Here is a 23,551-nt window from a genome sequence, read left to right as displayed (position 1 = left end):
TGGACACCTGTACTTGGACACACATGGCCTAAAACACAGGCCCAAAAGGGATCGATAGATCCCACTTTGTCAGTGACTTTCCGGACATATCAGAAAGCAGAAGGAATATGGCAGTACAAAGACATTTCACAGGGAAGGAATCCCTGAGGGTGGTGGCAAGGCCCCTTCAATCTGCACCTCCAAGCTTCTGCCAGAGGTTTATACATGGAAATCCCATCTTGAGAAACTCATCTGCCTCTGCGAAGTCAAAGCACTCAGATGTCAGCACACAGATGCAAACCCGGCTGGAGAAAGGCCATTCCCTGCCACAGTGCCACCATTAACCGCTTTCCCCATACTACCATTCACCACGCAGGTCAGCCCCGGCCACCATCCCCACTTCGGAACCAAGAGCCGAGGGAAACGTGGGCCGAGCGGTACCTGAAGCGCAGCCACCGACACGTCTCCGCTCGGCAGCCGGGAGCGGCCGGCCCCATCCGCGAGAGGCCGCGGCCGCTCGAGCCCCCGGCCCGCTTCCCCGGCCGGCGGCCCTACGCCGCTTTTGGCGCCAAGCGTGAGGCAGCGCCGAGGCGGCCGCGCCCCGCACAGCCCGCGTGCGGCTCCGCGACTTACTGGCGGCCTCACCCCGCCTCGGGGCCGGGGGCGTCTCGCCTGGGCGGCGCTGCGTGTCCGGGCCCGGGCGGAGGGAGGAGGAAAGGAGGGAGGAGAGAAGGAGGGGGCGGCGCGGCGCGGAGCCTCCTCCCGGCTGTTCTTCCCCGGCCGGACGGAGAGCGGCACTGTGTCCCCGCGGCGCGCGTTCGGCGGAGCCTCCCCCTCTCCGCTGCTGCCGCCGCCGCCACCGAGCAGCTCCCCCTCCCCCTTCCGAGCAGAGCCGCCGCACCGCCGCGCAGGGAGGAGGCGGCGGGAGCGGGCGGGCAGCGGCCGGCGGGGCGGCGGCGGAGCGGCGAGGAGCGGCCGTCGTGGAGGCCGCTCCATGCTGCACCTTCCGGAGCTGCGTGAGGTAAAGGCGGCTCCGCGTCCCGCGTCCCTCCCTCCCCGCGCCCCCCTCCTCCTCCTTTTCCTCGTCCTCCTCCCCGCGGCCGGGGGGAGCCGTGCTCTGGGCCGGCCCAGTGGGGGGGGGGGAAATCTTTGTGGGCCCCGCGGCGGCGCGCGGTGAGGGGCGGCGGGGCGCGGCGGGGCCGGGGGGGGGGGCTGGGCCGTGAAGTTGCGGGAACAAACGGAAAGTGGCGAGCGGCCCAGCCCCAGCCCCGGGGGGGGCTCCCACGGGCCGGGGGGGGCCGGGCGAGGGGCCGGGGGCGGGCGGGGGGGTTTTGTTTGCGATCGCCGCCGCCGCCTCCCTCCTTTCCCCCCCCCCTCTCCTGTTGGTTCCTCTGCCTCCCGATAGTTTTGAGGCCTAACTGTTTAGGCCTCGGCTCCCGGCTCCGCGCCGCCGTGCCGGCTCCTCGGCCCCCTACGGGCCGGGCATCGCCGCCCCGCGCCCCGCCTCAGCCGCCCGCCGTCCCCGGGGGCCGGGGCATCCTTCGATCGGGGCCGAAATTTCATTGTAAAATCGGCAGCTCCCAACTATCGGTGTTGGGCTGGAGCGGCCCCGCGATGAAAGGAGGCGGCGGCGGAGAGCGGAGGGGCCGGGGCGGCGAGGGGCGGCGCGGCGGCGGGCCCGGCCTCGGGACGGCGGGATGCGGCCGGGCGACGGCGGGGGCTCGGGCGGCGCGGCGGGGGCCGGGGCCTTCTGCGAATTGAGGGTTCGAAATGGAAAAAGAGGGTTAGAAAGTCGGTGCCATTCCGCTGAACTTTTGTTTTCTGACCGATAGAGGCCGGTAGAGGACTGTGCAGAAGGAAAGTTTCTGAGCAGCGGCACCAGGATGGACTTCCCGTCTGCCCAACCAAAACCCGCCGCCGATGGTAAAATCATTTACTACCCGCCCGGAGTGAAGGAGATCACCGACAAAATTACCAACGATGAGGTGGTGAAACGGTTAAAGGTAGGCCATCCTGGCCCATCTTCTTGTAACTTTTGCTTCTCACAGTAAACGTGTCGCAGGACTGCCCGAGTTCTACTGTCATAGCTGAAATGTCTCCCCACCCGCAGACATTTGTAAGAATGTCACTTCCTTGCTTGTATCCAAAAAAGGAGGAGTTGTATTTTAGCTGGTGACTGTCCTCACGTGTTCTCTCAAAGCTGGAATCAGTATGGAGAACTGCTGATTTGTACGTGAAATGCATCCACGATGTTGGAGAGGGTTCTGAAGTGGGGTCATAATTGCTAATTTCAGGATATATTGCTAATCTATTTGTTGATGAGCTGGGAGGTATCCCTGGGTTCCAGCAGAGCAAGATTCAGTGGGATGGGGGGGGAAATGATCAGGTCTCGTTTAGGGTATTCGGGACAAAAAAGACAGCATTGCTTATAACTAGTGAAGGTGAATTTCTGGAATTCATAGGTGGAACTTTGTAATTGTTTCCTATGTAAAAATTAATCCGATTTTGCAGTTTAATACAATTCACGTGTCTGGTGCTTGTCAAAGTTGCTAGATTTTCATAAACAAAAGGGATTGTTGTTGTAAACACACCATTTCTGCTTGTTTGACAGCATCCGGGAGGACTGTGAGGTTTTCTTTCCTACAGATGCATGAAATACTATGATACAGTACTATTATTTCTCAAATCTGTGCCAAAAACAGAGAAGATTTAGCACTGACCAAATATTAGCACAGCTCATTTGTTAGCACCGTGGTCTTTGGACCAGAATATTGTTGTGCCCAGGGTGGAGATGTGATTTTTTTGAGAATAGAAATATTCTCTTATCTGATGATGTGTTTCCCATCATAATCATATCCCCGCAAAGACTGAAAGATAGAAATTGTGGTCTCACCCAGTCCCTCAGCACAGTGGAAAGCATCTGAACTATAAATGTGAAGAAACTGTAGGCATCGTCCTGTGCTCTCAGTGCGGCAGGGCTTGTGTCAGTTGTTTCTGTGAAAACTGACCTCATCCAATTGCAGATTGGAAATTTGTCTGTTGAAGAGTCTAAGCTGGTATTTTCAAAACTGCGGTGGGATATTGTTACAGAAGAACCTAGAGCTTTGTTAGGACAGAGACCTTGAATCAGAGCGTGTGTTAAACGGGGAGGAGTGCAGTTTTGAAACCTTCATGATAAATGGGTATTATTATTATTCTAATGGGAGAACTTGTACTGGTGAGCCGTGCCATCCTAGAGAACAGAAATAGTAGGATTTCCAAATCATACATATGTGTCTCATTGAATTTGCCTGCTTGTGTGTCAGATGGGACTTTCAGGCTAAGAGGAGGTGTTCTTATTTTTTACCAAGTGCTGTTAAGGAATTCTGCTGACCTCAAGACTTTAGACTGATGGTAAATGGGAGCAAATAGTTTGGTAGCGGCTCCGTTGTTGCTTAAGCAACAAAGAAAGATTTTTCTTCTCATACTAGTATTGCTTAATCTGAGTTTGGAAATTCTTTTTATCCGTTGTTCGCTTTCCCAAAACATCAACAAAATTGGAAGTAGAATTGTACCTTTTAGAACCAACCCAACAAATATTCTTTCTTTGTTTTTGCTTCAAAGTGAGCATTAATCCTTGCATATGAATTCCATGTTTCTTTATATCAACTTGATTTACAGGGAGAAAATCACATTGACATGTGGAATGTAATACAGTACTTTGATAGAAATGTATGTAAAAGTTTTGTTCAGTTTAAAGAAAGCTTTCCAGAGCTTTAAATATTGATAGAAGCCAGCTTGAGCAAGATGTACAAATTCGGGCATATTTTGATCCAATCCTTGCAACTGTAGGGTTTTTGCCTTGGCCAAGATCACCTAGAGATGCTGTGTGTGTCTTTTTTCATGTATCTTGGTGTTCTGATAGCCACTGTTCTTGGTGTGTGCACATTTTTGTTCTCTGACTTACTAAAGACACATCCAACTTAACTGGCTGCAGATTTGTGTTGATATTAGCAACTTTGCTGATATCACATCAGTATTTTTGTGTCCAGGTTTCTACTCATAATGAAGGCTTTTCTTATTATTGGAACTTGAGACATTCTGGGCACCTGTCCCAGAGTGCCTGAGCAGCAGCTTTTGTGCCAAGGACTTCTAAAAAGAGTGTTTTCCTATCCGTTCTCTCCTTCTGCTTCGGGCTGTAGGTGATAAAATGTAGGCCAGAGTCATTTGCAGTGTTTTGATATATATGTATGATAACAGCACTGCCCCAAAGATGGAGGTTTTGAATTTTCAAGTCAATATGTGCCTTCTGAGCAGCGCTGAAAGGAAAAGCCTCTGGATTGCACGTGTTTGTTGCATGAAGCACCAGGAGCTCAGGTACTTAATGGTGTCGAAGATGTTTTTTAGTGTGTTGGGTCAGTACCTCCTTGCTGTAGGATGGTATGCCATGCATAATCTCAGCCACTAAAGAAGCAATTCTAACAGTACTGTGCTATGCCTGGGGACAAATGGCCTGAGCTTAACTGAACCTATTAAATGGACAAATGAGGCAGCTAGCAAGTAACAGTTTTGAAACTCTCTACAAAACACAATGGCTACAAAAAAAACTGGGGGGAGATAATATTGCTCTTTACAGTGCACCAGTTCATTATATAGCAGTTGGTTTCAGAGCTATAAATCAAATGTTTGTAACATTAGTAAGGTTTGTCGGGTGAGATAATGTCTTTTATTTAATGGAATAATATAAGTGGAAAATAAATAATTCAAGTCACCCATGTCCTTTTTCAGGTCTAAATTGGAACCAGCAACTAAATACCAGTTGAGAACAATTGTGCTATCAGTGTTATATTTTTTTCCTTATAATGTAGTTGAAGGAAGCCTGAGACACTCAGCATCTGTCCTGCAAAACTTCTCAGTGACCTCAAAGTTAAAATAAATTATAATAATCAACTGTTGAAATTTTTTCATGATTGAATATATTTTATTGCCTTGCCAAACTTGTATAAACCTTGCATGCTGTTGTCAGTAAAATATCAAATTTCCCTGGTCACAAGAGAATATTTTCAAGTGATTTATATATAACCTTGTCATCATTAGGAGTAGGGTTAGTAGCAGTGTAATTGATTGTCAAAGATACTTAAAATAACCCAATCAGTCCAAAATGCAGAGAGATTCTCACAGCCTTTAAAGGTGATGTGAGAGCTGCCATTGAAAGGTGTCTATCTCTGCTGCTTGTCTTCCTACCCATGTTCTCTACCTTCTCAACAAGTGTTTTGTTTTGCCTCGTGGTAAAATTGATGGGTAAACAGATCTGGTTTAAAACTTAATAGGAAAAAAAATTACTGCATCAGTTTTAGCCTGAGTCATTTTCTTGCCTGTTTTTTCACAAGAGCTGACAAATGCTTGTGTTAGTCTAGGAGAGAGGCATCATATGGGGGGGGGGCAGTTCTGTACTGAAGACACTTCAGATTTGATTTCAATGTTTCAAAGTCTGCAACATTCAACAAACATCTTGCTTTACGACAGCCTTGCAGGACTTTAGTATAAAGTAAAGGGACTTTAGTATAAAGTCCCCATTTTTATCTCGCTGTTAATATTTTTTTCAGTAGAACTGGTGTGTGATGTACAAGTTCAGTATAGGTTTGTATTGATAACTACAGAATTCGCTAGGTGTTAGAGATATGTAGGAAAAAGAGAAGTATTTGTAGTGCAGCTCTTGGCGTTCCACATACATATCAGTCTAAGCAATCCTATTTCATCAAATATGTACAAAGTATGTTTACTTAGGCACTGAAATACATAAGTACAAGAACAGTTTCTGAAGCTTTACAGAAGAATGGAGTGAGATGTATTTCAGTGTAGAGATTTTTAACAAAGCTTTAAAGCAGTGTGCATAAAGTTCTAGAGAAATGAAGGTTCTGTGGGTTAAAATTTGTTGAAGGTTATGCAGTCCTTTGTCATAGATGAAGTTAGCATTCTGGTTTTTGTTCTGGTTTTCTGGGTGGGGGTCTCCTCGTAGTTCACAATGAGTCCAGCAGCCTTGTCACTTTTGCATGGTAACTATCCAACAAGATGTTTTCTGTGAGATTTTTTTTATCCCTCTGTCCTCCGGTTCCCCCCTGCTGCCCCACCCCGAGGCCCAGCGTGTGATCATCTGGATTAGTCCTCCTGGTGTGCCTTGCAGACTTCCTTATCTCGTCCCTTGGCATTTCTAAATTAGCTGATATAAACAAACACTCCCAATCCTTCCCATTGTCTTTCCGTATGTTCCTTGGGTTATTAGATGTTGTCTTCTTTGTAGTTGGGTTTGTTGTGCTTTTATCTCTGGAAGATTATCCTTACATCACTAGAAATTGTTCATGCTAATAACTAATGCTAATTATTCACAGAATTTTTTTAGATATCTGTTACATAATTTTAAAATTAAGGTGTTTTTATCTTTCCTCTTTTAATGTTTGGATTAAGCTGGATGTCTGTGAGTAAATTAAAAGCAAAGTAAAGTAAATTAATCTCTTTACTCACCTGATACTTCTTTATATGGCCTTTGGGATTGTATGGTGTGCTGTGTGGAACTTGGATCTGCACATGCGTTGTTATTTTGAAGGAAACTAAAAAATAAAAAATAGAATGTCATCCAGGAGAAGAAAACCTGGTTCTTATTGTCACATGCTGGGGTTTGGTGCATTTGAGGGGAAAAAAGATCCATATTACGTATGTTGGATTGCATTAACTAAGTACTTTTTGCCAGTAAGAGATGACACGCATGTTCTTGTGTCTCAGGCCTCTGACTTGCATGTCCATATGTGCTTAAATGTAAGAATTTTAAGTAGCTTTATAGCGGTTGCATTACCAGGTTGCAAAATGATCCACAGATAATTAATTATTCTAACACTTCTTAAACTCCCATTAATCGTATTTAACTGCAGACTGCAGTTAGCAACGTTCTTGAACTATTGCTGGCCACAGAAGCCTAAAGCCAAATTTCTAATTTGAATTTGCTCATAGTTTAATCTTTTTAATTAGTTTGACTCTGGCAACGATCAAGTTTTTCATTAACTGGGACAGGCCACCAGTCAGAGAAGAAGAAATCTTGTACTGATATTTCTTTTTTTCCCCCTTTTCTCCAATGAAGTAATAGCTCTTTTCTTTGTAATTGCCCCAATTTTCTCAATCCTTGGAGAAATAGACCACAGAGGTTCACTTGGATGTTATTTTATTTCAGATTGATGGATGACTAAATGCTTTTTGAAAGATAATGTTGTTATAAGTACATCAGTAATTATTAGCAGCTTCATGTATATAATATTATTCTAATGGTATCCTGGCAATAAAAATATAAATGCATTATAAGATAATAGCAGTCCCGTTTGGAGATGGAGGTAGGGGTGAAAACCGGAGTTTGATCAGTTGCAGTGAGAACATCTGATGATGAACCACTGAAATGGACAGACTAGGCCCGAAGTAGTTACATCCTTGTTTATTCTAATCAAAACCTCAAAGGATTATTAATAGTACTGTGCTTAGTGGGTTGTTGTTGTTGCTTTTGTTAATTCTTTTGGTGAGGGGTTGATCTGAACCCCAGTTGAAGAGCTGCCCCTACTGAGAAGGGGAGGAGGAACAACCACAGAGTTGACTTTAGGGGTCTCATTTGGCAGGTCTGAGATGTAACTTCTGAAGTGACTGTGTCTTTTGTTGCATTTTGCTCATTCAGACTGCATGGTTCTTTGGTTTCAGTTACAATGTGGAATGCTTAGCACTTCTATGAATTAAGCCTCTTCTTTCTGCCTAGGAACCCAGAAAAGGACACATTTTCTGCTAAAAGTTTTTTTGCAGACAATTCAACAGGCATCCTACAGAAACCCTACAGAAACTTTATAAAAGGTGACAACATACCAGTTATAGGTTGGGTAGTGCCCTGAGCAGCCTGATCTAGTGTTAAATGTTGTACAGCTGTAATTATACAAAGGTAAATTAGATGGATAGCCAAAGATTATATAGGAAAGACTCACCAATGTTGAGGCTCGCAGTCAAGATGCTCACCAGTGTTAAGGCTTGTTGTAGAAACTCCACACAGGAACAATCTCCAAAAAGAGATGCTGCCTTAGTGGTGGTCAGCCCTTAAATGGGATCTAGGAGAGGTGGAGTCAAGCTCCACCCTTACTGGGAGCACAGCTGAATTACCTTCACCTGTGCTCCTGCAGCTGCCGTCACTTGCCTCAGATGGTTAATCAGAGGTTCAGGCTGTGATCTACAGTTTCCCATACAAATGTGGAGGTTGATGGACCTGGCCTGTGGCCAGGGTCCCTTCTAACCCATACCATTCTTTGAGACTGTGATAGCATGATCAGTTGCCTAACAAGACATAAAATACTTCTCTCCTGCAATATTTTCCCTCATTTATTGTCTTGCAGCATCAATAAATAAATTCAGAAGTGGCTTCAAGGCTTTTTTTGTTTGTTTTAAATGCACATAATCACATAGCAGATACCACATTAACATTGGGGTTGAGAAAATGGTACAGAGGTATGATATGTATAGATTTAACTTGGGCAAGAGATTAATTGTGGTAAAAGCACAGAAGATAATTGATGACAGATAGTAGATTGGGAATTTCTGGTTTTGATTCCCTCTCGTGGAGAAAGAGCATTTATTTAAATTGAAAGGTGAAATGTAAATATTGTTGAAGGTCAGCTGCTTCTCAGGGTTGCACTGGAAGGCTGTAGCAAAGCAGAGCTGAACGTGGTTTGCAGCAGTGGCATGCTTTCATCATGTAAATCACTTATTTTAGGTGGGTGTGCCTGGCAGTATGTGTTTTTATGGTATAAATGTGGAAAGCTCCTGCTGTAGTCAAACATTTTAAAATAAGTTTGGATACAAAATCCTAGCCGTGTTGCTGCATTCCTACGAGGAGTTGGTATGCATAAGTTTGTAAAACAGCAATAGCATTAGCTGTGCTCAAGGCTCATAAACAAAGTGTTAACCTCGCAGTAGTGCCATGAGATGAGAGAAGAAAAATTATCTCTTGGTTTGCAGACAGTAGAGTGGAGATGATTGATAGGAAGGCAAATGAAACATTGTCTGAGGTTACTTTTATTCCCCGTCTGCTTGAATCAATTCATGCTACTTTGTACTTAATGCCTGCATGCATCTTTTGCTACCAAAATAAATAAATAAATTAGCAGATCATTAGTTCACAATGTGTATTAGAGCCACTTTTGTGTTTTAAAGGAACTGAACTTGCATAGCTCCCATTCCATGTTAAACATTCTTCATATATAAAGTTCCTGTATAGACTGCAGTATGTCCTTAATCCCTGTTGGTACCTGGAGATGTAAAACACACACTTCCTATTGGTGTCACTCAGAGCAGTGTGTGCATTGGCCAGTTCTGCAGCTGCAGTAAACTAATGAACTGTATTCCCACTGCTGTGCTGCCATCAGATTTTTGGTTATTGCAAAGGTGTCTTAAGCGTGATGAAGTACTCCTAGGAGTAAAGAAAGATAGGAGGGTTACAAAGTGTGTTCCTGCTCAGAAACAAAAGTTGAGAATTTTCTCTTTCCTAGATATCCTGAATGTTTTATTAATGTGTGACAGATGAGACATGCTTATCTGATAGAGGTGTCGGAACTGCAGTGGTGGGATCTGTTTTGCAGTCATGGTGGGGGGAAAGTTTTGTCAGAGCTTACTGTGAAGTGTGGTCAGCCTATTTAATGTCTTCGTTTTCCTTAGCTTGCCCATTTTCTTCTATCTGTTTGATAAAGTTACTCATCTTGATGACATTCTATTGTCATCAGGTACATACAGCCTGTTACCTTTGTTGAAACGCTATTTGTTTGGGGTCACTGGGAATTTTAGGCCTTACAGTATGTTGTTAAGATTGTCAGGGGATAGCTTCAGATGCTAATCTTGAAGCTATTTTATTGATACATCTGATCCGAGAGACCAGAGAAGTGCCAACTTCAAACTTGTGCTTACCATGAAAATCCTGTTACTGTAATTCTTGTTGCCTGAGAATTAGCCTCACAAAAACAGATAAAAGCACATAGTTGAATGTAGGAGGTGCTTAATATGAAGATGATCTGAAGTTTCAGCCTTGCGATTGGATTGTCTGATGCTATAGTGTGGGTGTGCAAACAGTACTGGAATAAATTACTGTTCCTGAAAATAAACAAACAAAAAGTGTTTGACTGTGCTTCTGTTATTCTTCTAATGGAAGGAAAACGATGGCAGATTGTTCCCCTTAAAACTTTAATTTTATGTTCAGGTAGATAGTGTTCAAAGTAGGGTAAGTCATGTTACCTTAATACAGCTTTGTGTTCCTGCTCTAAAATGTATGCGTGTACTTAATTACTCAAAGTGCAGTAACGCTTGTGTACAGTAAGCTCATCATTGAAATTTAATCAAACCACAGTCATAATTTAGTAGGGAGTTATTTGAAATTAAATTTTGAGGAACATGGAAATTCTTCTTGTGATTTAAAATGATAAAATACAGTATTCAGTTACTTCTCTCTCACTAGCTGCAGTGCCTTCCCGTGAGCTTCAGTTTTATGTCCTCTTCAGTTTGAAAGGATATAACTTTTCTAAAACACTTTGTCTGCATGGAACAGCAAAGAGGGATCATTCAGAATTATACCCGTTGTTTGTGCAGTGACATAATGGTATGAAGGGTACCTGCAGGGAAGTTTTTATCTCATTACTGGAACAGCTTAAGAATTAAATAGTCTTTTCTTAGTTTTGGTGGTAGAAACAGAATTCAGCATTCTGGGAAGAGGTGGGGAAGGTTACCCTATGGACTTTTTGTTGTATTTAAACAAGTGATTCTTTCTCAGCATTGAATTGCTGGCAGGTTAACAGTCATTCACTTAAAAATTAAAGCAGAAAGAAAAACAAAAGAATTGTAAAGGGTTTTGCTGAAAATACATCTATTGAAATACCTTACTCAGTCATCCTTTGCAAATGTAGATGCTACGCGTCACCATTTCTGCAAAACTTTTAATCCATCTCTTATCTAAAGCTTCTCTGAAGACAGTAAAGTTCCAGTGGCAAGAAAGTACTATCTTTGCTTCTGTCTGTAAATGATAACTGGGATGATCTAGGACTCCTAATTTAGGAGTTGCCTTTGTGAGCTGTTAGTGACTTGGTTTTCTTAGAAAACATACATGGAACACGAAGGCAGGCATAACTCTGCAGCCTAAGGAAAAACAGAAAAGCAGGAAATAAGATGTCAGCTGTATTCTAGTTGAAACGGGTAATCTAGGCAGCTTTGAAATGATGAGATTTTGGCTTTAAGATACGGATCTCTCTTTGTCGAATATGTTCATGTTGGTACAACTGGAAGTGAGTCAGCTGAAAACCTAGTAAGTTTTAAAAATATCTCTTGAACTGGGAGTGAAAAGCAGTTTAAAGTCTATATTTGTAAAGCTCAGCTGGGGAAGTGAGTGCAGCACATGGCATTTTCCAAAGGTAGTCTTACACTCCCAGCCTTTGTTTCCTGTAAAGATTAAAATGCCTTCAGTCAGATTGCAGACTACAAATGCTACCAGTTAATTTTGCTTAATTTTGACATTTTTACCCTGGAACTTTGTTTTGGACCTTGTGCTCAAATGTTGGAGCATCGTGATCTGAATTGGATTTGTTATGCTGATACGAAACTGTATTCATCTTCTCCATGAGTTCTGTACTGCAGTTTCTCTCTTAAACTTTCTCTGTCTCTTGAGAAATGGCACAGCAGGATTGTACCCTAATTCACACTGTCTTAACCTTCTTCAGAGTCATTCCTATTTCAGTCTATATGTGTGTGATGAGTATAAAAGTTTCTGAATGCAAACTGATTCAGTGCCTATCAATGCTTTGGTTAAAGGGCTGCATCATGAAGTGGCTGCGTGTTGTGAGTCATCTTAGTCTCTACTGACCTGCATAGCAGATAGTTTAATAGTCAAAAAGCAAGTTAGTTTATCTGAAAATACAAAATGTGAGTTCTCTTGTATATCGGATCTTGGAAGCTTGCAGTTCTTGCATCGTTGCACCCGAGTACTTCGAGTATTCTAAGGTGATGCTGCTACTGAAGGAAAGTTTTTCATCCTTATCCCTGCTGCTATTGCTATTCAGGCAGTTCCAATTCAAAGTCATTTTCCTTCTTTGAGTCAGCAGTTCTCTCAAAGGTGTAGAAGCAAATAGAGTCTGTGAAGACTAAGATGAGAAAAATGAAAAGCAGAGGTATGGAGTGAGGAAAGAAGTGTGGAGCAGTGGAAATAATGAAGTTGGAAAGGATGAAGTTGCTACACCAGTAGCTGGAGGATTACTTTAATCAAACCCTGCTGTGCTTCACTGTATTGGAATGTGTGGATGGGCAAACAACAGAGCCACACAAGTGGTCTTTCTTGCTTGTGGACCATCGTTTTCCCAAATGCCAGTCCAGGTGTCTCTGTCACCTGTTGGATACTGGAGTGCGGAGCTTATCCCATTCAAAACTTTTCTGTCACAGGTTAGTGTTCATCTGGATCAATGCAGCTTACACAGTCATGTGCTTCCGTCTCCTTGTGCTGGCAGAATCTGTGCGGCAGTCTTGGGGTGGTACAGCTGTTACATTCAGTAATAGTTTAATCTGGGACGCTGTTAATTTGGTTCAATGTTATTAGATCAACTTAAAGATAAACTAAACTGCACCGTGAGATTGGGCTGAAGCAGTCCTACCCTCCCCTTTGGGGCTACTTTTGTCTTCTACTGACAATAGCACTTGTACAGCCATGTGGAAGTTTTCCAGTAGTGCCGCTTGTCGATCCCGTGAGTGCTGATGTAGTGCAGGGATAGAACTGGCAGATTTAGATTAACTTGCACTGCAGTAAAATTGCACCCTAAGAATTGCTGCAACATCTGCCCCTATCCCTGTTCGGTGAGACAAAATGAGGTGTGTCTCTTGTTTCAGAGAGCTTCAGCTTGAAATATGAGCAGTACACTACAGTGGAAGTCCATGCTGTGTTCATACACTGGTGTGAATTTTGCTGGTGCTGGTAGTTTCACATTGATGCGAATGTTGTGAGATCCTGAATGAGTTCTGAAATGTTCTTAAGTGATTGGTTTCTAGAATAATAGATCGTACTATTCTTGCTAATATGTGGCTGCTTTCAAAATAAATTGATTTTATATTGGAGCTCAGAACTGGAGGCTGTCGTATATAATGAGAGGTTCTTAGCCTTTTCCTTTGCCAAGGAATGTTTGGTTTCCTCCTTTCTCCCATTATTATGTTTTTCATTTGAACAAAAGAAATAGAATTTGAGGCTAAAGTGTTTTTCAGGCTGCCCTATGCCTGATGGCTCACAGTTCTGTACTAGTATTGTGATTAGGAGATGTGGGCTTTGATGTTTAGACTGGTCTTTTCCTGTTCTGCAGTCCAAACTACAGAGTCTTGTGCTGTGACTTGAACTAGAGTGGGCGGGACAGGCCAATGCTTGCAAACAGATTTGTCCTCTTGCCAGTTCTCATTCTTTTTTCCTCTCCTGATGCCTGGTGCAGTTGATTGTTCTTTTAACAAAGGCTTGTATGAGCTTACATGTTCATACAGAGAAATGAATCTTCTAGATAATCGTACTTTTTGTACCCCCAAGCAGATAAGCACCAGAAAGAGCTTGCTCTTTTTTCCCTGCCAAGCATGAGCTAATAAATACTAGAACCTTTTTCTGTCAACCTAAAGCCAGCATTAGTAACACTCCACAGGACTCATGGATAGACCACGAGTTTACTGTTAAGCATTCGTCTCCTCCACAAATATTCATAGAAAGCAAAAACGCTTCTTAAAATGTCAGTCATTTAACTTGTATTTCTTATGCTCTCGGGTTCTGAAAAGTATGCAGACTGCTTTATTAAGAACCCCTTGATTATACAAAAAAACCTGAAAAATTTCCGAGCATAATTTTGCTTGTTCTTTGAAGATGCAGTGTTTGCAGACAGCTTGTCCTTTTGTGGTGGTGTATGCGTCAAAAATCTGTAGTTGCCAAACTTTAGAATTTTGCCTTTTTTTCCCTTAGCAATCTATATGTCATATATGGAAACTTCTTATGAAAATAACTGCTCAGGAATGTTGCCAGAAACTGTTGCATGAAGTTGTATGGGTAATTTTGATTATACAGATCTTCTCCTTGAAATTATTTGATTTCATCTCATGTTGTTGAGGGAGTTTGTGGCTTGTTTTTAGTTGTTTCAATTCATATTGTTATTTAAGCAAGTCTTTAATTGTTGTTCAGAAAGCTTCAATATAATGAAAAATGTGTGATCTGTGTTGCATGTATCACTGGTTATTCCATCAAGGTTCCTGTATTCAGTTGTTTTAAAAAACTTGGAGAGCTTAGGTGGATATTGATTCAGAATCTGTAACTGAAATCCTTGTCTGATTATATAGGGAAAAACTATAAGCAGCTGGTATGAGCCATGAGCAATGAATCAACTGTTCTGTGGCTTGACCAGTGCAAAGAAACTTGGATATGTTGGTAATAGATGATGATGCTGTTGCAAAAAGAACCTGTGTAAATGTTAAACTGAATTTGCATTGTCTTAATTAAAACCAGAATGCACACACAGTGGGCTTAGTGAAGATGAAGGGGGAGAAGGTGTCCTGATCTTTACAGAATTGTAGGGGTTGGAAGTGACCTGTAGACATCATCAAGTCAAACCTCCTTGCTGAAGTGAAGCTGCCTAGAGTAGGTCATGCAGGTGGGCATCCAAGCGGGCTTTGAGTATTCTCAGAGAAAGAGATTCCACCACCTCTCTGGGCATCCTGTTCTGTGTCACCCTCACAGTGCAGAAATTATTGCTCCTTTTCATCTTTCTCGACTTCTCTGAGATTGACTACCAGGGGCTACTATTTCCATAGCCAAAATGTGTAATAAGCAGACAAAAATACAAACTGCTTAAGTGAATATTTAAATTATATTGATATAAAATTATATATGTTTAATATAATAAATATTATAGACATATATATATATGTGAATGTTTAAGTGAATATTAGATTATAATTTGTATGTATTATATATTCCTTGTATCTCACTTTCCTAAGAATTGCCTCTTTTCTGAAATCTTCCTTTTGATGTGTAAAAATAACTCCTAAGCAAATTCAAAACAGATGTTGCAGTCTCTGTCAGCCAGGTATGGATGGCTATGATGTGTGTTTCCACACGGCTTTACTGCTGTCAACGTAAGCTTGTGAGTGAGCAACCAGAGCTCTGGCAAAAGACATGCCTAAGTTGAAACTGAACAAGGCAGTGGATTCACATGGACAGCAGGAAGCTGCTTTATGCATCCTTCAGTTTCCTTTGCCAGTTGTTTCTCTGATTTTGTTTCTTATTGTTTTTAGTTTCTTTATTTATAATTTTTTACTGTTCATCCAGCACTGCACTTACTACTGGTGTAGAAAACACTGAGATTCAGATATGGGGGTAGCACCTTCTGCCCTCTGTTTGAGTAGGGATTTCATCCCTATCCTCATTTTGATGATTAACCCTGCTCTTAACATCTGGACTGGAATTCTGCATCATGAATGTGGCTGTATTTTGGGAATACCTAATAGAAATACTGAAACATTCCCCTCAGAATAACTTACTTGGGCCACAATTTGCCATCTTCTGTAGTAATTTCCTATGAAATAAATGGTCAAATATTTGGTCCTAGCACTTTTCTTGAAGGTGCTAAAAGGGTTTGTCTTAATGCCTGAGTTTTAGACACTGGAGATTTTGCTTGATAGCTTTTCTTCCCTGACCATAAATCTTTGCTAACAGCAGGTTTACGATTCCAAATCAACTCCTGCAGTTCTTAGAGACTTCTGTAAACCTCTGCAAACAATCTGTAGGCCAAAGTGCGCTTGTAAATTCCTCATTTCTTTCTATACAGATGCACTGCAAAATATTTAAACTTTAAATATATATCTATATAAAAAAAAAGTAAGCAAACAAAGGCAGCAAAGTAATACACTGCTGAATCTTTGTAGAATGGAAAAGTGAGAAAACACGGATGGCAAGATACTACAGTCTGCAGGTTTGGAATCAACTCCTTCAGGATGCAGCTGACATACATGCTATGATCATGAAGGTGATTTAAAAAAAATCCACAGCAACCAAAGATTATACCTATAGAACATGAGTTAAACTACCAGGATTACCTACTGCATAGGTAGTCTGTGGGCTTTAGGACCTGAAGGCAATAACTTCATAAGCTAGAATGCTGTTAGATATGAACAGCTAAGGTGTGCTTTGGTATCGAATGATTCATTTTAACAGTCACGTGGTCAATAAGTTAGTGTTCTCCCTTACAGTTTGTAGGTGAGAGATCTGTTGCATCCTTTTGTAGATAACTTTTTCTGTCTTCTTTTCTGTTTTCACAGTCAGTGTGGGGTTTTTTGTTTGCTTTGTTTCTGTCTGTTTCGTTTTCTAAATTGCTTTTTGTGTATCCAGTGCATGTCTGTGGACTGCTATTCTGAGATCACTGCAGCTGAGCACATGAAGTTTATTTGATTCTCTGTTCACTTTTTGAGGAAAGGAAGCAAAACAAAGATCATTTTTTAACAATGAAGCATTATTTTTGTTCTTTGCTTCAGGCTGCTGGAAGCCAGTGCACTTGATGCAGTGTGTGCTTGCTCATGTCTTCTGGGCAGCTTCTGTGGGCTGAGGCCTGTAACCTTGACAGATTTCCTAAGTCAGTGGCTCTGTCTCTGTCACAGATGCAGGCATTTGTGAGATGACCAGTCTTCTGCCCGTGGGTGCCAGCTCTATGTTCACACTTGGGGCACGGGCCAGTATTGCTTCAGGTGTCTGAGCATACAAAGGGAATCAGGTTCATCATTCTGCCGTTTCAAGTGAAGGCAGAAGTTGCACACATTGCTAAGCTGTTGTCACTGTCTAAAGACATGAGTGACAGACCTGACCTGTCCAGTAGACTCATAAAAGCTGTAAAACTGATTAAAAACATATTTTTGATTTCTAAGGTTGTTTAAAGAAGGTGCTGAATATTTTAAACAAGCAAAAGACAAAACATTAATCGTGGTGTTACCTCAAAAATAAATCGAGTCTTACATTGTTTTGTACTTCTAGGGTTGAAATATCTCCAATTTCCTGCTGGATAGAAGATTTCCTGGGTAAATGTAGCATACATAAGTGGATGGAAGAAGACAAAACTATTCCACCTTAAGTCTTTTTATTTTATTTTTAATTTATTTTTGTTTTCATTAAGTGTGGTGGTGCACCTTGCAAATCTTCTTCTTGGTTCCTATTTTGGACATTCCTTATGAGAACATTTCTGGCAGCCACTTAAATGATATTTAGCACTCGCAAATTGCTGATTTCAGCAGCATATTTTAGATAAACCTTGTTTTAATCTAAATTCAAAATGAATAATTGTGTAACTGAACGTTTCTAAATAAATAGTCTGTGGTTTTCTTTTTAAGCAGGGAAACGTCACAAGTTCTATGCAGTGACCTTTCAGCCTTTGTAGCTTTGGGAAGTTTGCCTGTTTTGAGTTCCTTCTTGTATAGCATACTTATAGGGAATATATCTTTGCTTGGGTAATGAAATAGTAACAGTAGTTGGAGAGCATCAAAATAAAGCAGAAGTGGACGTAGAAGTTAAAAATGGGGAAGTGTTGCCTAGTGCCAACAATGCAAGCAGACTCAGTAGGAATGGTCTGTGGGGTCTGGCTAGTGGGGAGTGCTGGGTGATGCCTTCATCTGACGTCTGTATTTAGGAAAGAAGGAAAATTGTTGCAGTCTCTGACTTTTTGGGATGTGAGTGATATTTCACTAAGTCATAACATGAGAAGGCTCTCTACTGTAACTTAGAAGGCAAAGCACTTCAAAGTGTGTTGAAATCTTTCAGCAAAAATGAATCCTTGCAATAATGTTTTGTTTCTGATATATTGCCTGCTACTTATCTTGGCAAAATCAGCAGCAATAAAGCTGCAATTGCATATGAGGAATGCTGAGGGACAGGTATGGCAGTTGCTGGCATATTCTAACTAGCCACAAGGCAGAAATCTAACAGAACTGATAAGCAACAGTTGCAGAACTCTTGTGGAAAAAAAATAAAGAGTTACTTGAAGTTCTCAAAACAGGAGGCAGAGTTCCCAGATAAGATTTCATTAGCCTGAAATTAAAATAACTGCAGAAAATAAACAGAAACATGACAGTTCTGGGAGGAAATGTACAATACTGCCCATGCAGGAGAAAGGTACAGTAGAGCTCTGTTAAAGCAGTCCTTTATTTCTATGTATTTACTAAATTGGGTGCCCCAAAACCTCATGTTTTGGGGAAAAGAATATTTATTGTGGATCAGGGAGGAGGAGGTGAGTTTAAATTGCTTCAAGATAGCTGTTCAGTTTGAAAGTGTAATTAACATGTTCAGCAACTCGAACCAAGTGAAAATCCAGTCTTGTGACTAGTGATAGGCTATAGATGTAAAATTCCAGGCAATAAAAACAAATCTGAGACAGAGGCAGGAATGTGTAAGACTGGTTTGGTGTTGGTTTTTTTTCCCCCTCCTCTTTTCTATCCCTTTCTCTCAATCTCCTACATTTTCCTTTTTAAGGCAATTCTGATGGCAACATTATATAACAGTTGGATTTATTGTAGGCTCTACATACTGCATTTTTCTACCAACATAGTACTAAGGTACACAGACATGTTATCATCTTTTACCAGGCTTGATTCTTAGAAGCTTCATTCCATCTTTGGAATCATTCTGTTTCTGAGCACTGTGGGTTTGATTTTTATATTTTCATATCAGCGATATTAATTCTTTCGATTTCCCACCCATCGATTTTGTGTGTTTTTGGTAGAAAATTTTAAGAGGGGAAAACTTCGTTAGTATCATAGAATTCCTCAGATTGAAAAAGACCTCAAAGATCAAGTCCAACTGCAGCCTAACCATAGTACCCCAACTCTAACAACCCTCTGCTGAATCATATCTCTGAGCACCACATCTAGGCGGCTCTTAAGCACATCCAGGGATGGTGACTCAACCACCTCCCTGGGGAGTCTATTCCAGTGTTTGACTACCCTTTCTCTAAAGAAGTATTTTTTATTCTTTTTAATAAGGATCAGAAATCGGTGTTTAATACCAGGGATATTTGTCACTATATCAAAGTAAAACAATTTAAATGTATATAATAAATTCTAGAAGTACCGCACTTCCCATGCAGTAATTACACGTTTTTTTTCCCCCATCATTACTAAAGAAATGAGTAAGACTTGCAGCCAACAAACTGCTGCAATTGTTTCTTAGCTCCCAATTCTTGCAGCCTTTTTCTTTTAATTTTTCCTCAGATTTCCCAGCAACTCAGTGGGGTTACCAAAAAACAAAGTGGCCACATGAACGGTAATGCAGAATGCCTGCATTTCACCTTCAGTCCATCCTAGGGGAATAAAATGCCCCATTTTGAACTTGGTGGCCACTTAAGGTGGATTTATTTATTTATGTTATTAAATTAATAGGTAATTAAATTAAATTATTATTACTACCTATTAAATTAACAGGTAGCAAAGGGTCAAAAGGGTAGCAGGATTTTCTGATAAAATGATTCTTCGCTGGGGAATTGGTATTTGTCTGAATAGAAAAACTTTGCAGTCCAGTTTGATGCATGCAGTAGCTGATAGACCCACCAGCTGTTTGCTGATCTCTCTGGGCTGAGTGGGGGTGTCCATTCCAGGCAGTGAGTTCTGTGGAGCAGGTTCTGGTTAAAGCACCATCAGTTAGGGTTTGTTGTTGTTTCTGGTTTGTAGTATCAATTTGGATTGTGAAGTAACGTTTTGTTGTTGTTTTGTAGTGGGTTGCTTTGTTTGTTTTTACTATTTGGCAATTCTTATTTTTATCCAGTCTTTCACACGGAAATGGAAACCCACCATCTGTGTTCTAGGTGATCTCCACTAATGAGAGCCTTCCATTAAGGCTCCAGTCGGTAACAGGCACACAGACAGAATTCTTTAACACAGCTTTATCACCAGGCACAGGTTCACGCTGGGACACCGCATCATTGCCTCCTGCAGTTCATTCAGGCTAAGTGCAGTCTGCTTCTTAAAACCAGATGAATGCCACAGCTAAGGAATATTTTCTTGTTGATGTCGATACATTCATGTGCTACTGTACCTGGTGTACTATGTGTAATTGCCAGTCACTGAACAGGTTCTGCTAAATAGCTTCTGATTTCTTTCTTCTGCTACCGTTGCAGCTGAAATTCAAGATTACAAATATTTTGCATAATTTTTCTGTTTCAGTCAATGTAGTTAGCTTTTCAGTTCACCATAATTCCCAAGATTGATGTAAAAACAAAAACTGTATATTCTTAGAAAATAATGGATTGTTTGTTTGTCTCATTTATTGGTTGTGTAGGAGTGCAAGCAGGCACAGGCATGCCATGCCTTTTACATCTTCCCTGTGGATGATTGAGTCAGGAGGGCTGTATGATGCACCACGGAACACAACTGCACTATAGTGTAGTAATGACCATGGATCCGTTCTTTGAAATATTATTAGTACTGTAAGAGCAGTCTTCTAGTTGTGTTTTAAAGTACAAGTCTAAGGCTTGAATTTGTTGTGAGAATCAAGACTAAATATTTACTGCAAAATGAAGCCTTGCGCTCAGCCCACAGTGAAAACAAAAATACTTTCTTGTCCAGTCTCCTGTCCTCTGGAAGAGGAAATGAATTATCATACAGCAATAAGTTGGTTATAAAGAAACCTCACTTCCACATATGGGGGTTATTATAAAAGTACTTGGGAAACTTCACATGGAAATAGAGACACCTTCACCATAGGGAATACACTTTTGAGGTGTTTTTGGTCTTACCCCAACCACACATAGCTGGTGTATCTAGGGGAAGAGGTTTAATGAAATGCCTCTGATTGTGTCTTGAATTATAATATTTAAAGAGTAGTGTTTGTAGTCCCTCTGCAAATACCCTTCTGCTATGTATTTGTAAATGCGGGAGTGAAGTTTCTGAGAAAGCAGAAGGTTTTCAGTGTTTTAATTTATGAAATGTTAACTTTCTTTGGAGTACTTAAACAATTGTTGGACTTTGGCAGGGAAAACTGGAAAGAATCCTGTTCCAAACCTTTCTAGTAATAAAGACTATCGCTGCAGATTGAATTGCTTAACGAAATTAATATTGGTGCTGTGGCACCATACTAATCATAGACGTCTCCAAGGTGGTATGCCGCATAAGTATGGAGAGTGTTGATTAGTATGTCCACTGTCTCTTCCTTCTCATTATTTGAGAAGATGCATACACCCATTTTAAGCTTGTGATTTGATCTGGAGAATTATAGCTTGTATCATAGCAGATTGGGCAACACAGTTTTAAAACCAGGATAACGAAATACTTGGAAGAATTTGAGTTTGGTAAGGACGAACTAATAGGATTTCTCAATACCTTTTATAATTCATTATTTTCAAAGATCTTGGATTGAGTAGCCAGGTATCAAAAACTGACTACAAACAAGAAGTAGATTTAAGGAAGCAATTGTTATTAATGACATAGTGTAGAATGAACCAAGAATATGTAACATGCTTGATAACTTTTTTTTTTAGCTGTTTGGGAAATAGGAAGCATGGTGGGGTGAATTGGTTTGTTTGCATTCATAGGATTCTGTGAGGATTTCACAGAATTCCTACTCAGTCAAATATTTTAAGGTGAATGAGTTGAATCCAGTAGATCTTAGACTTAATAAAAAGGTAAGAAATATGAAGAAAAAAACAAGTATTTGGTGAATTTATGTTTTAGAGGACTAAGTCAGGGAATAGCAATACATCAGCATAGGCCATACACTGAAACCTTTCACTGAGCAGCTTCTGTCTAGAAAGGTAAATAGACCATAAAGTTGTGTTATGAGCAGGACTGCAAACAACCATGGATGTTATGCTTCCTTTCTAAAAATCAGGCATCTGTGCTGGTTCAAAAACTGTGTGAATATGCTCTGTAACACTGTGCTTCTGGTGAGCCTTTGGAGGAAGTGATGGGAATAATAAAGATGGTGAAAACACAATAAAAGTGATGATGTGGAGATGTAAATGGGTAAGTTCTTTTGTCTCAGATCATGAGACAAAGCCAGGGAATACATCGTTACATTTAAAATGAATAAATGGATTGATGTATCGGATAGAAGTTTTAGCATTTCCTCGACCAGAATGTTTCTGAGACAAAGAATTCAGAATTATCAATGATCACTTCTTACACTTATGTTGGTTTCAATGAACAAAGTTAAAGATGTGTGTAGGGGAGGCTAGTAGGATTTGAATACAGCTGCCAATTTCAGGCCTCGTGTGCTTGTCACTGCTAAGAGCCTGCATTGCGGAGGAGTGAAGAGCTTGGTTTATCTACCAGAAGGATACATTCTTCACTCCCTGGTCTTGGCCACTGAATTGTCTTTTCCCATCTGCTGGCCTATCTGTGCCTGTCAGAAAACCACCTGGGATGCTCTCTGAGGAGGTTTTCTGTGTTTCGTATCAACTCACAGTTACCCAGCAGATGTTGGGGCCAGTGCAAAATAGGTGGTGGCACTGCATAGCCAGAAGCAGGACAGGGTGAGTAATGTGGGAGGGAGAAAAGCAGATGGTGGCAGCAAGCAGTTGAACTGGGACTCTGTGTCACATGGAATCAAAACTGTATGTACCGGGAAAGGGATTTAAACTGCACACTGCTGTGATTCCTGCTTGGCAGACAGGTCTGAAATTCTGTCTGTGCTTCATCTTGCTGTGGTATTTCATACCCTGTCACTATGTACAGAACTTCAGTGAAGTAGGGTGTCAGTAAAAGCTGTGCTGGGTACTGTGCATTTCACTTGGTACCAGCTCTCGACTGAGTTCAAATCAGCAGAGTCAGTCACTGGTTGCTGAAGGTTATTTTTACCTCTGATCAGTCAGTTAAAAGGGAAGCTCTCTTAAATTCCTGGCCGTTAACACTGGTTATTAATCTACTTTCTCCTAACTGACAAATGTTAGTACCTTCAGAACAAACAGAAGCATGTTCTATTTGTATGGAGATCTTTAACAGTTTGAAGCAGTCGCTTTCAAAGCAGGGGAGAGATGAAAAAGATCTCGTATTGTACAATAGTCAATATAAATGAATTTACAGGATGTTCTTACATGAGGGATAGTGGCTCCTGCTTAGGGGAAAAAAAAAGAAATAGATTTGGCTGTAAAGTAGCATTTGTCTTAGAGGGGAAACAAAGAAACGTATTATAGTGAAGGAACTGAGACTGTATAATAATGATATTGGATTCTAGCACTCTTAATAATGTAAGTTGTGATGTGAAAGACATCTTGGATCAAGGATGTGATTTATTTTTTTATTTTTTTTTCCCCTCACATTTTATTTGTCTGCATCTTCACCCCACCTTTAGCATTTGTGTTACATGGGGAACCTTCTACATTTACAGCAGAACTTAGATACTGCTATATTTTTCATTATTTTTCATTATGGAAATAAAGCACGCAGGTAATTCACAGAATCACCAAATCACCAAGGTTGGAAAAGACCTACAAGATCACTCAGTCCAACCTTCCTCCCATCACCAGTAGCTCTTACTAAACTGTGTCCCTCAACACAACATCCAAAC

At 41.2% G+C, this 23,551-nt stretch overlaps 2 protein-coding genes and 1 long non-coding RNA gene across 8 annotated transcripts in view; 1 reads left to right on the top strand and 2 right to left on the bottom strand.

The window, feature by feature from the left end:
• N4BP2 (NEDD4 binding protein 2) overlaps positions 1-672 on the bottom strand; it is a 53,315-nt gene extending 52,643 nt beyond the window's left edge. Inside the window, exon 1 of one of the 2 annotated variants that reach the window (XM_072335294.1) lies at positions 613-672. The gene's annotated coding sequence lies outside the window, so the exon portion shown is untranslated. Of the gene's footprint in view, positions 1-420; positions 558-612 lie in introns of those variants that run through there. The other variant, XM_072335292.1, reaches the window with a different exon arrangement.
• Positions 673-766: 94 nt separating this feature from the next.
• The window catches only part of PDS5A (PDS5 cohesin associated factor A), a 72,601-nt gene continuing 49,816 nt past the window's right edge, over positions 767-23,551 (top strand). For 2 of the 5 annotated variants that reach the window (XR_011903457.1, XM_072335764.1), the window contains exons 1-2: positions 848-1,000; positions 1,812-1,982. Coding sequence is in view for 4 of the 5 variants with exons in the window: in XM_072335764.1 (XP_072191865.1) it covers positions 974-1,000; positions 1,812-1,982 (198 nt within the window). In the remaining variant the exon portion in view is untranslated. Of the gene's footprint in view, positions 1,001-1,130; positions 1,153-1,811; positions 1,983-23,551 lie in introns of those variants that run through there. The other 3 variants (XM_072335763.1, XM_072335762.1, XM_072335761.1) reach the window with 3 other exon arrangements.
• Positions 5,172-8,040, bottom strand: LOC140252177 (uncharacterized). The gene is made up of 3 exons (XR_011903557.1): positions 7,968-8,040; positions 6,481-6,566; positions 5,172-6,018 (listed from the first exon to the last, which is right to left on the bottom strand). It is a non-coding gene; the product is annotated as an uncharacterized lncRNA (long non-coding RNA).

This window comes from Excalfactoria chinensis, chromosome 4, assembly GCF_039878825.1.
Source record: "Excalfactoria chinensis isolate bCotChi1 chromosome 4, bCotChi1.hap2, whole genome shotgun sequence".
In the NCBI taxonomy this organism is placed as follows: Eukaryota; Metazoa; Chordata; class Aves; order Galliformes; family Phasianidae; genus Excalfactoria; species Excalfactoria chinensis.
This window is presented reverse-complemented; position numbering and strand designations above follow the sequence as displayed.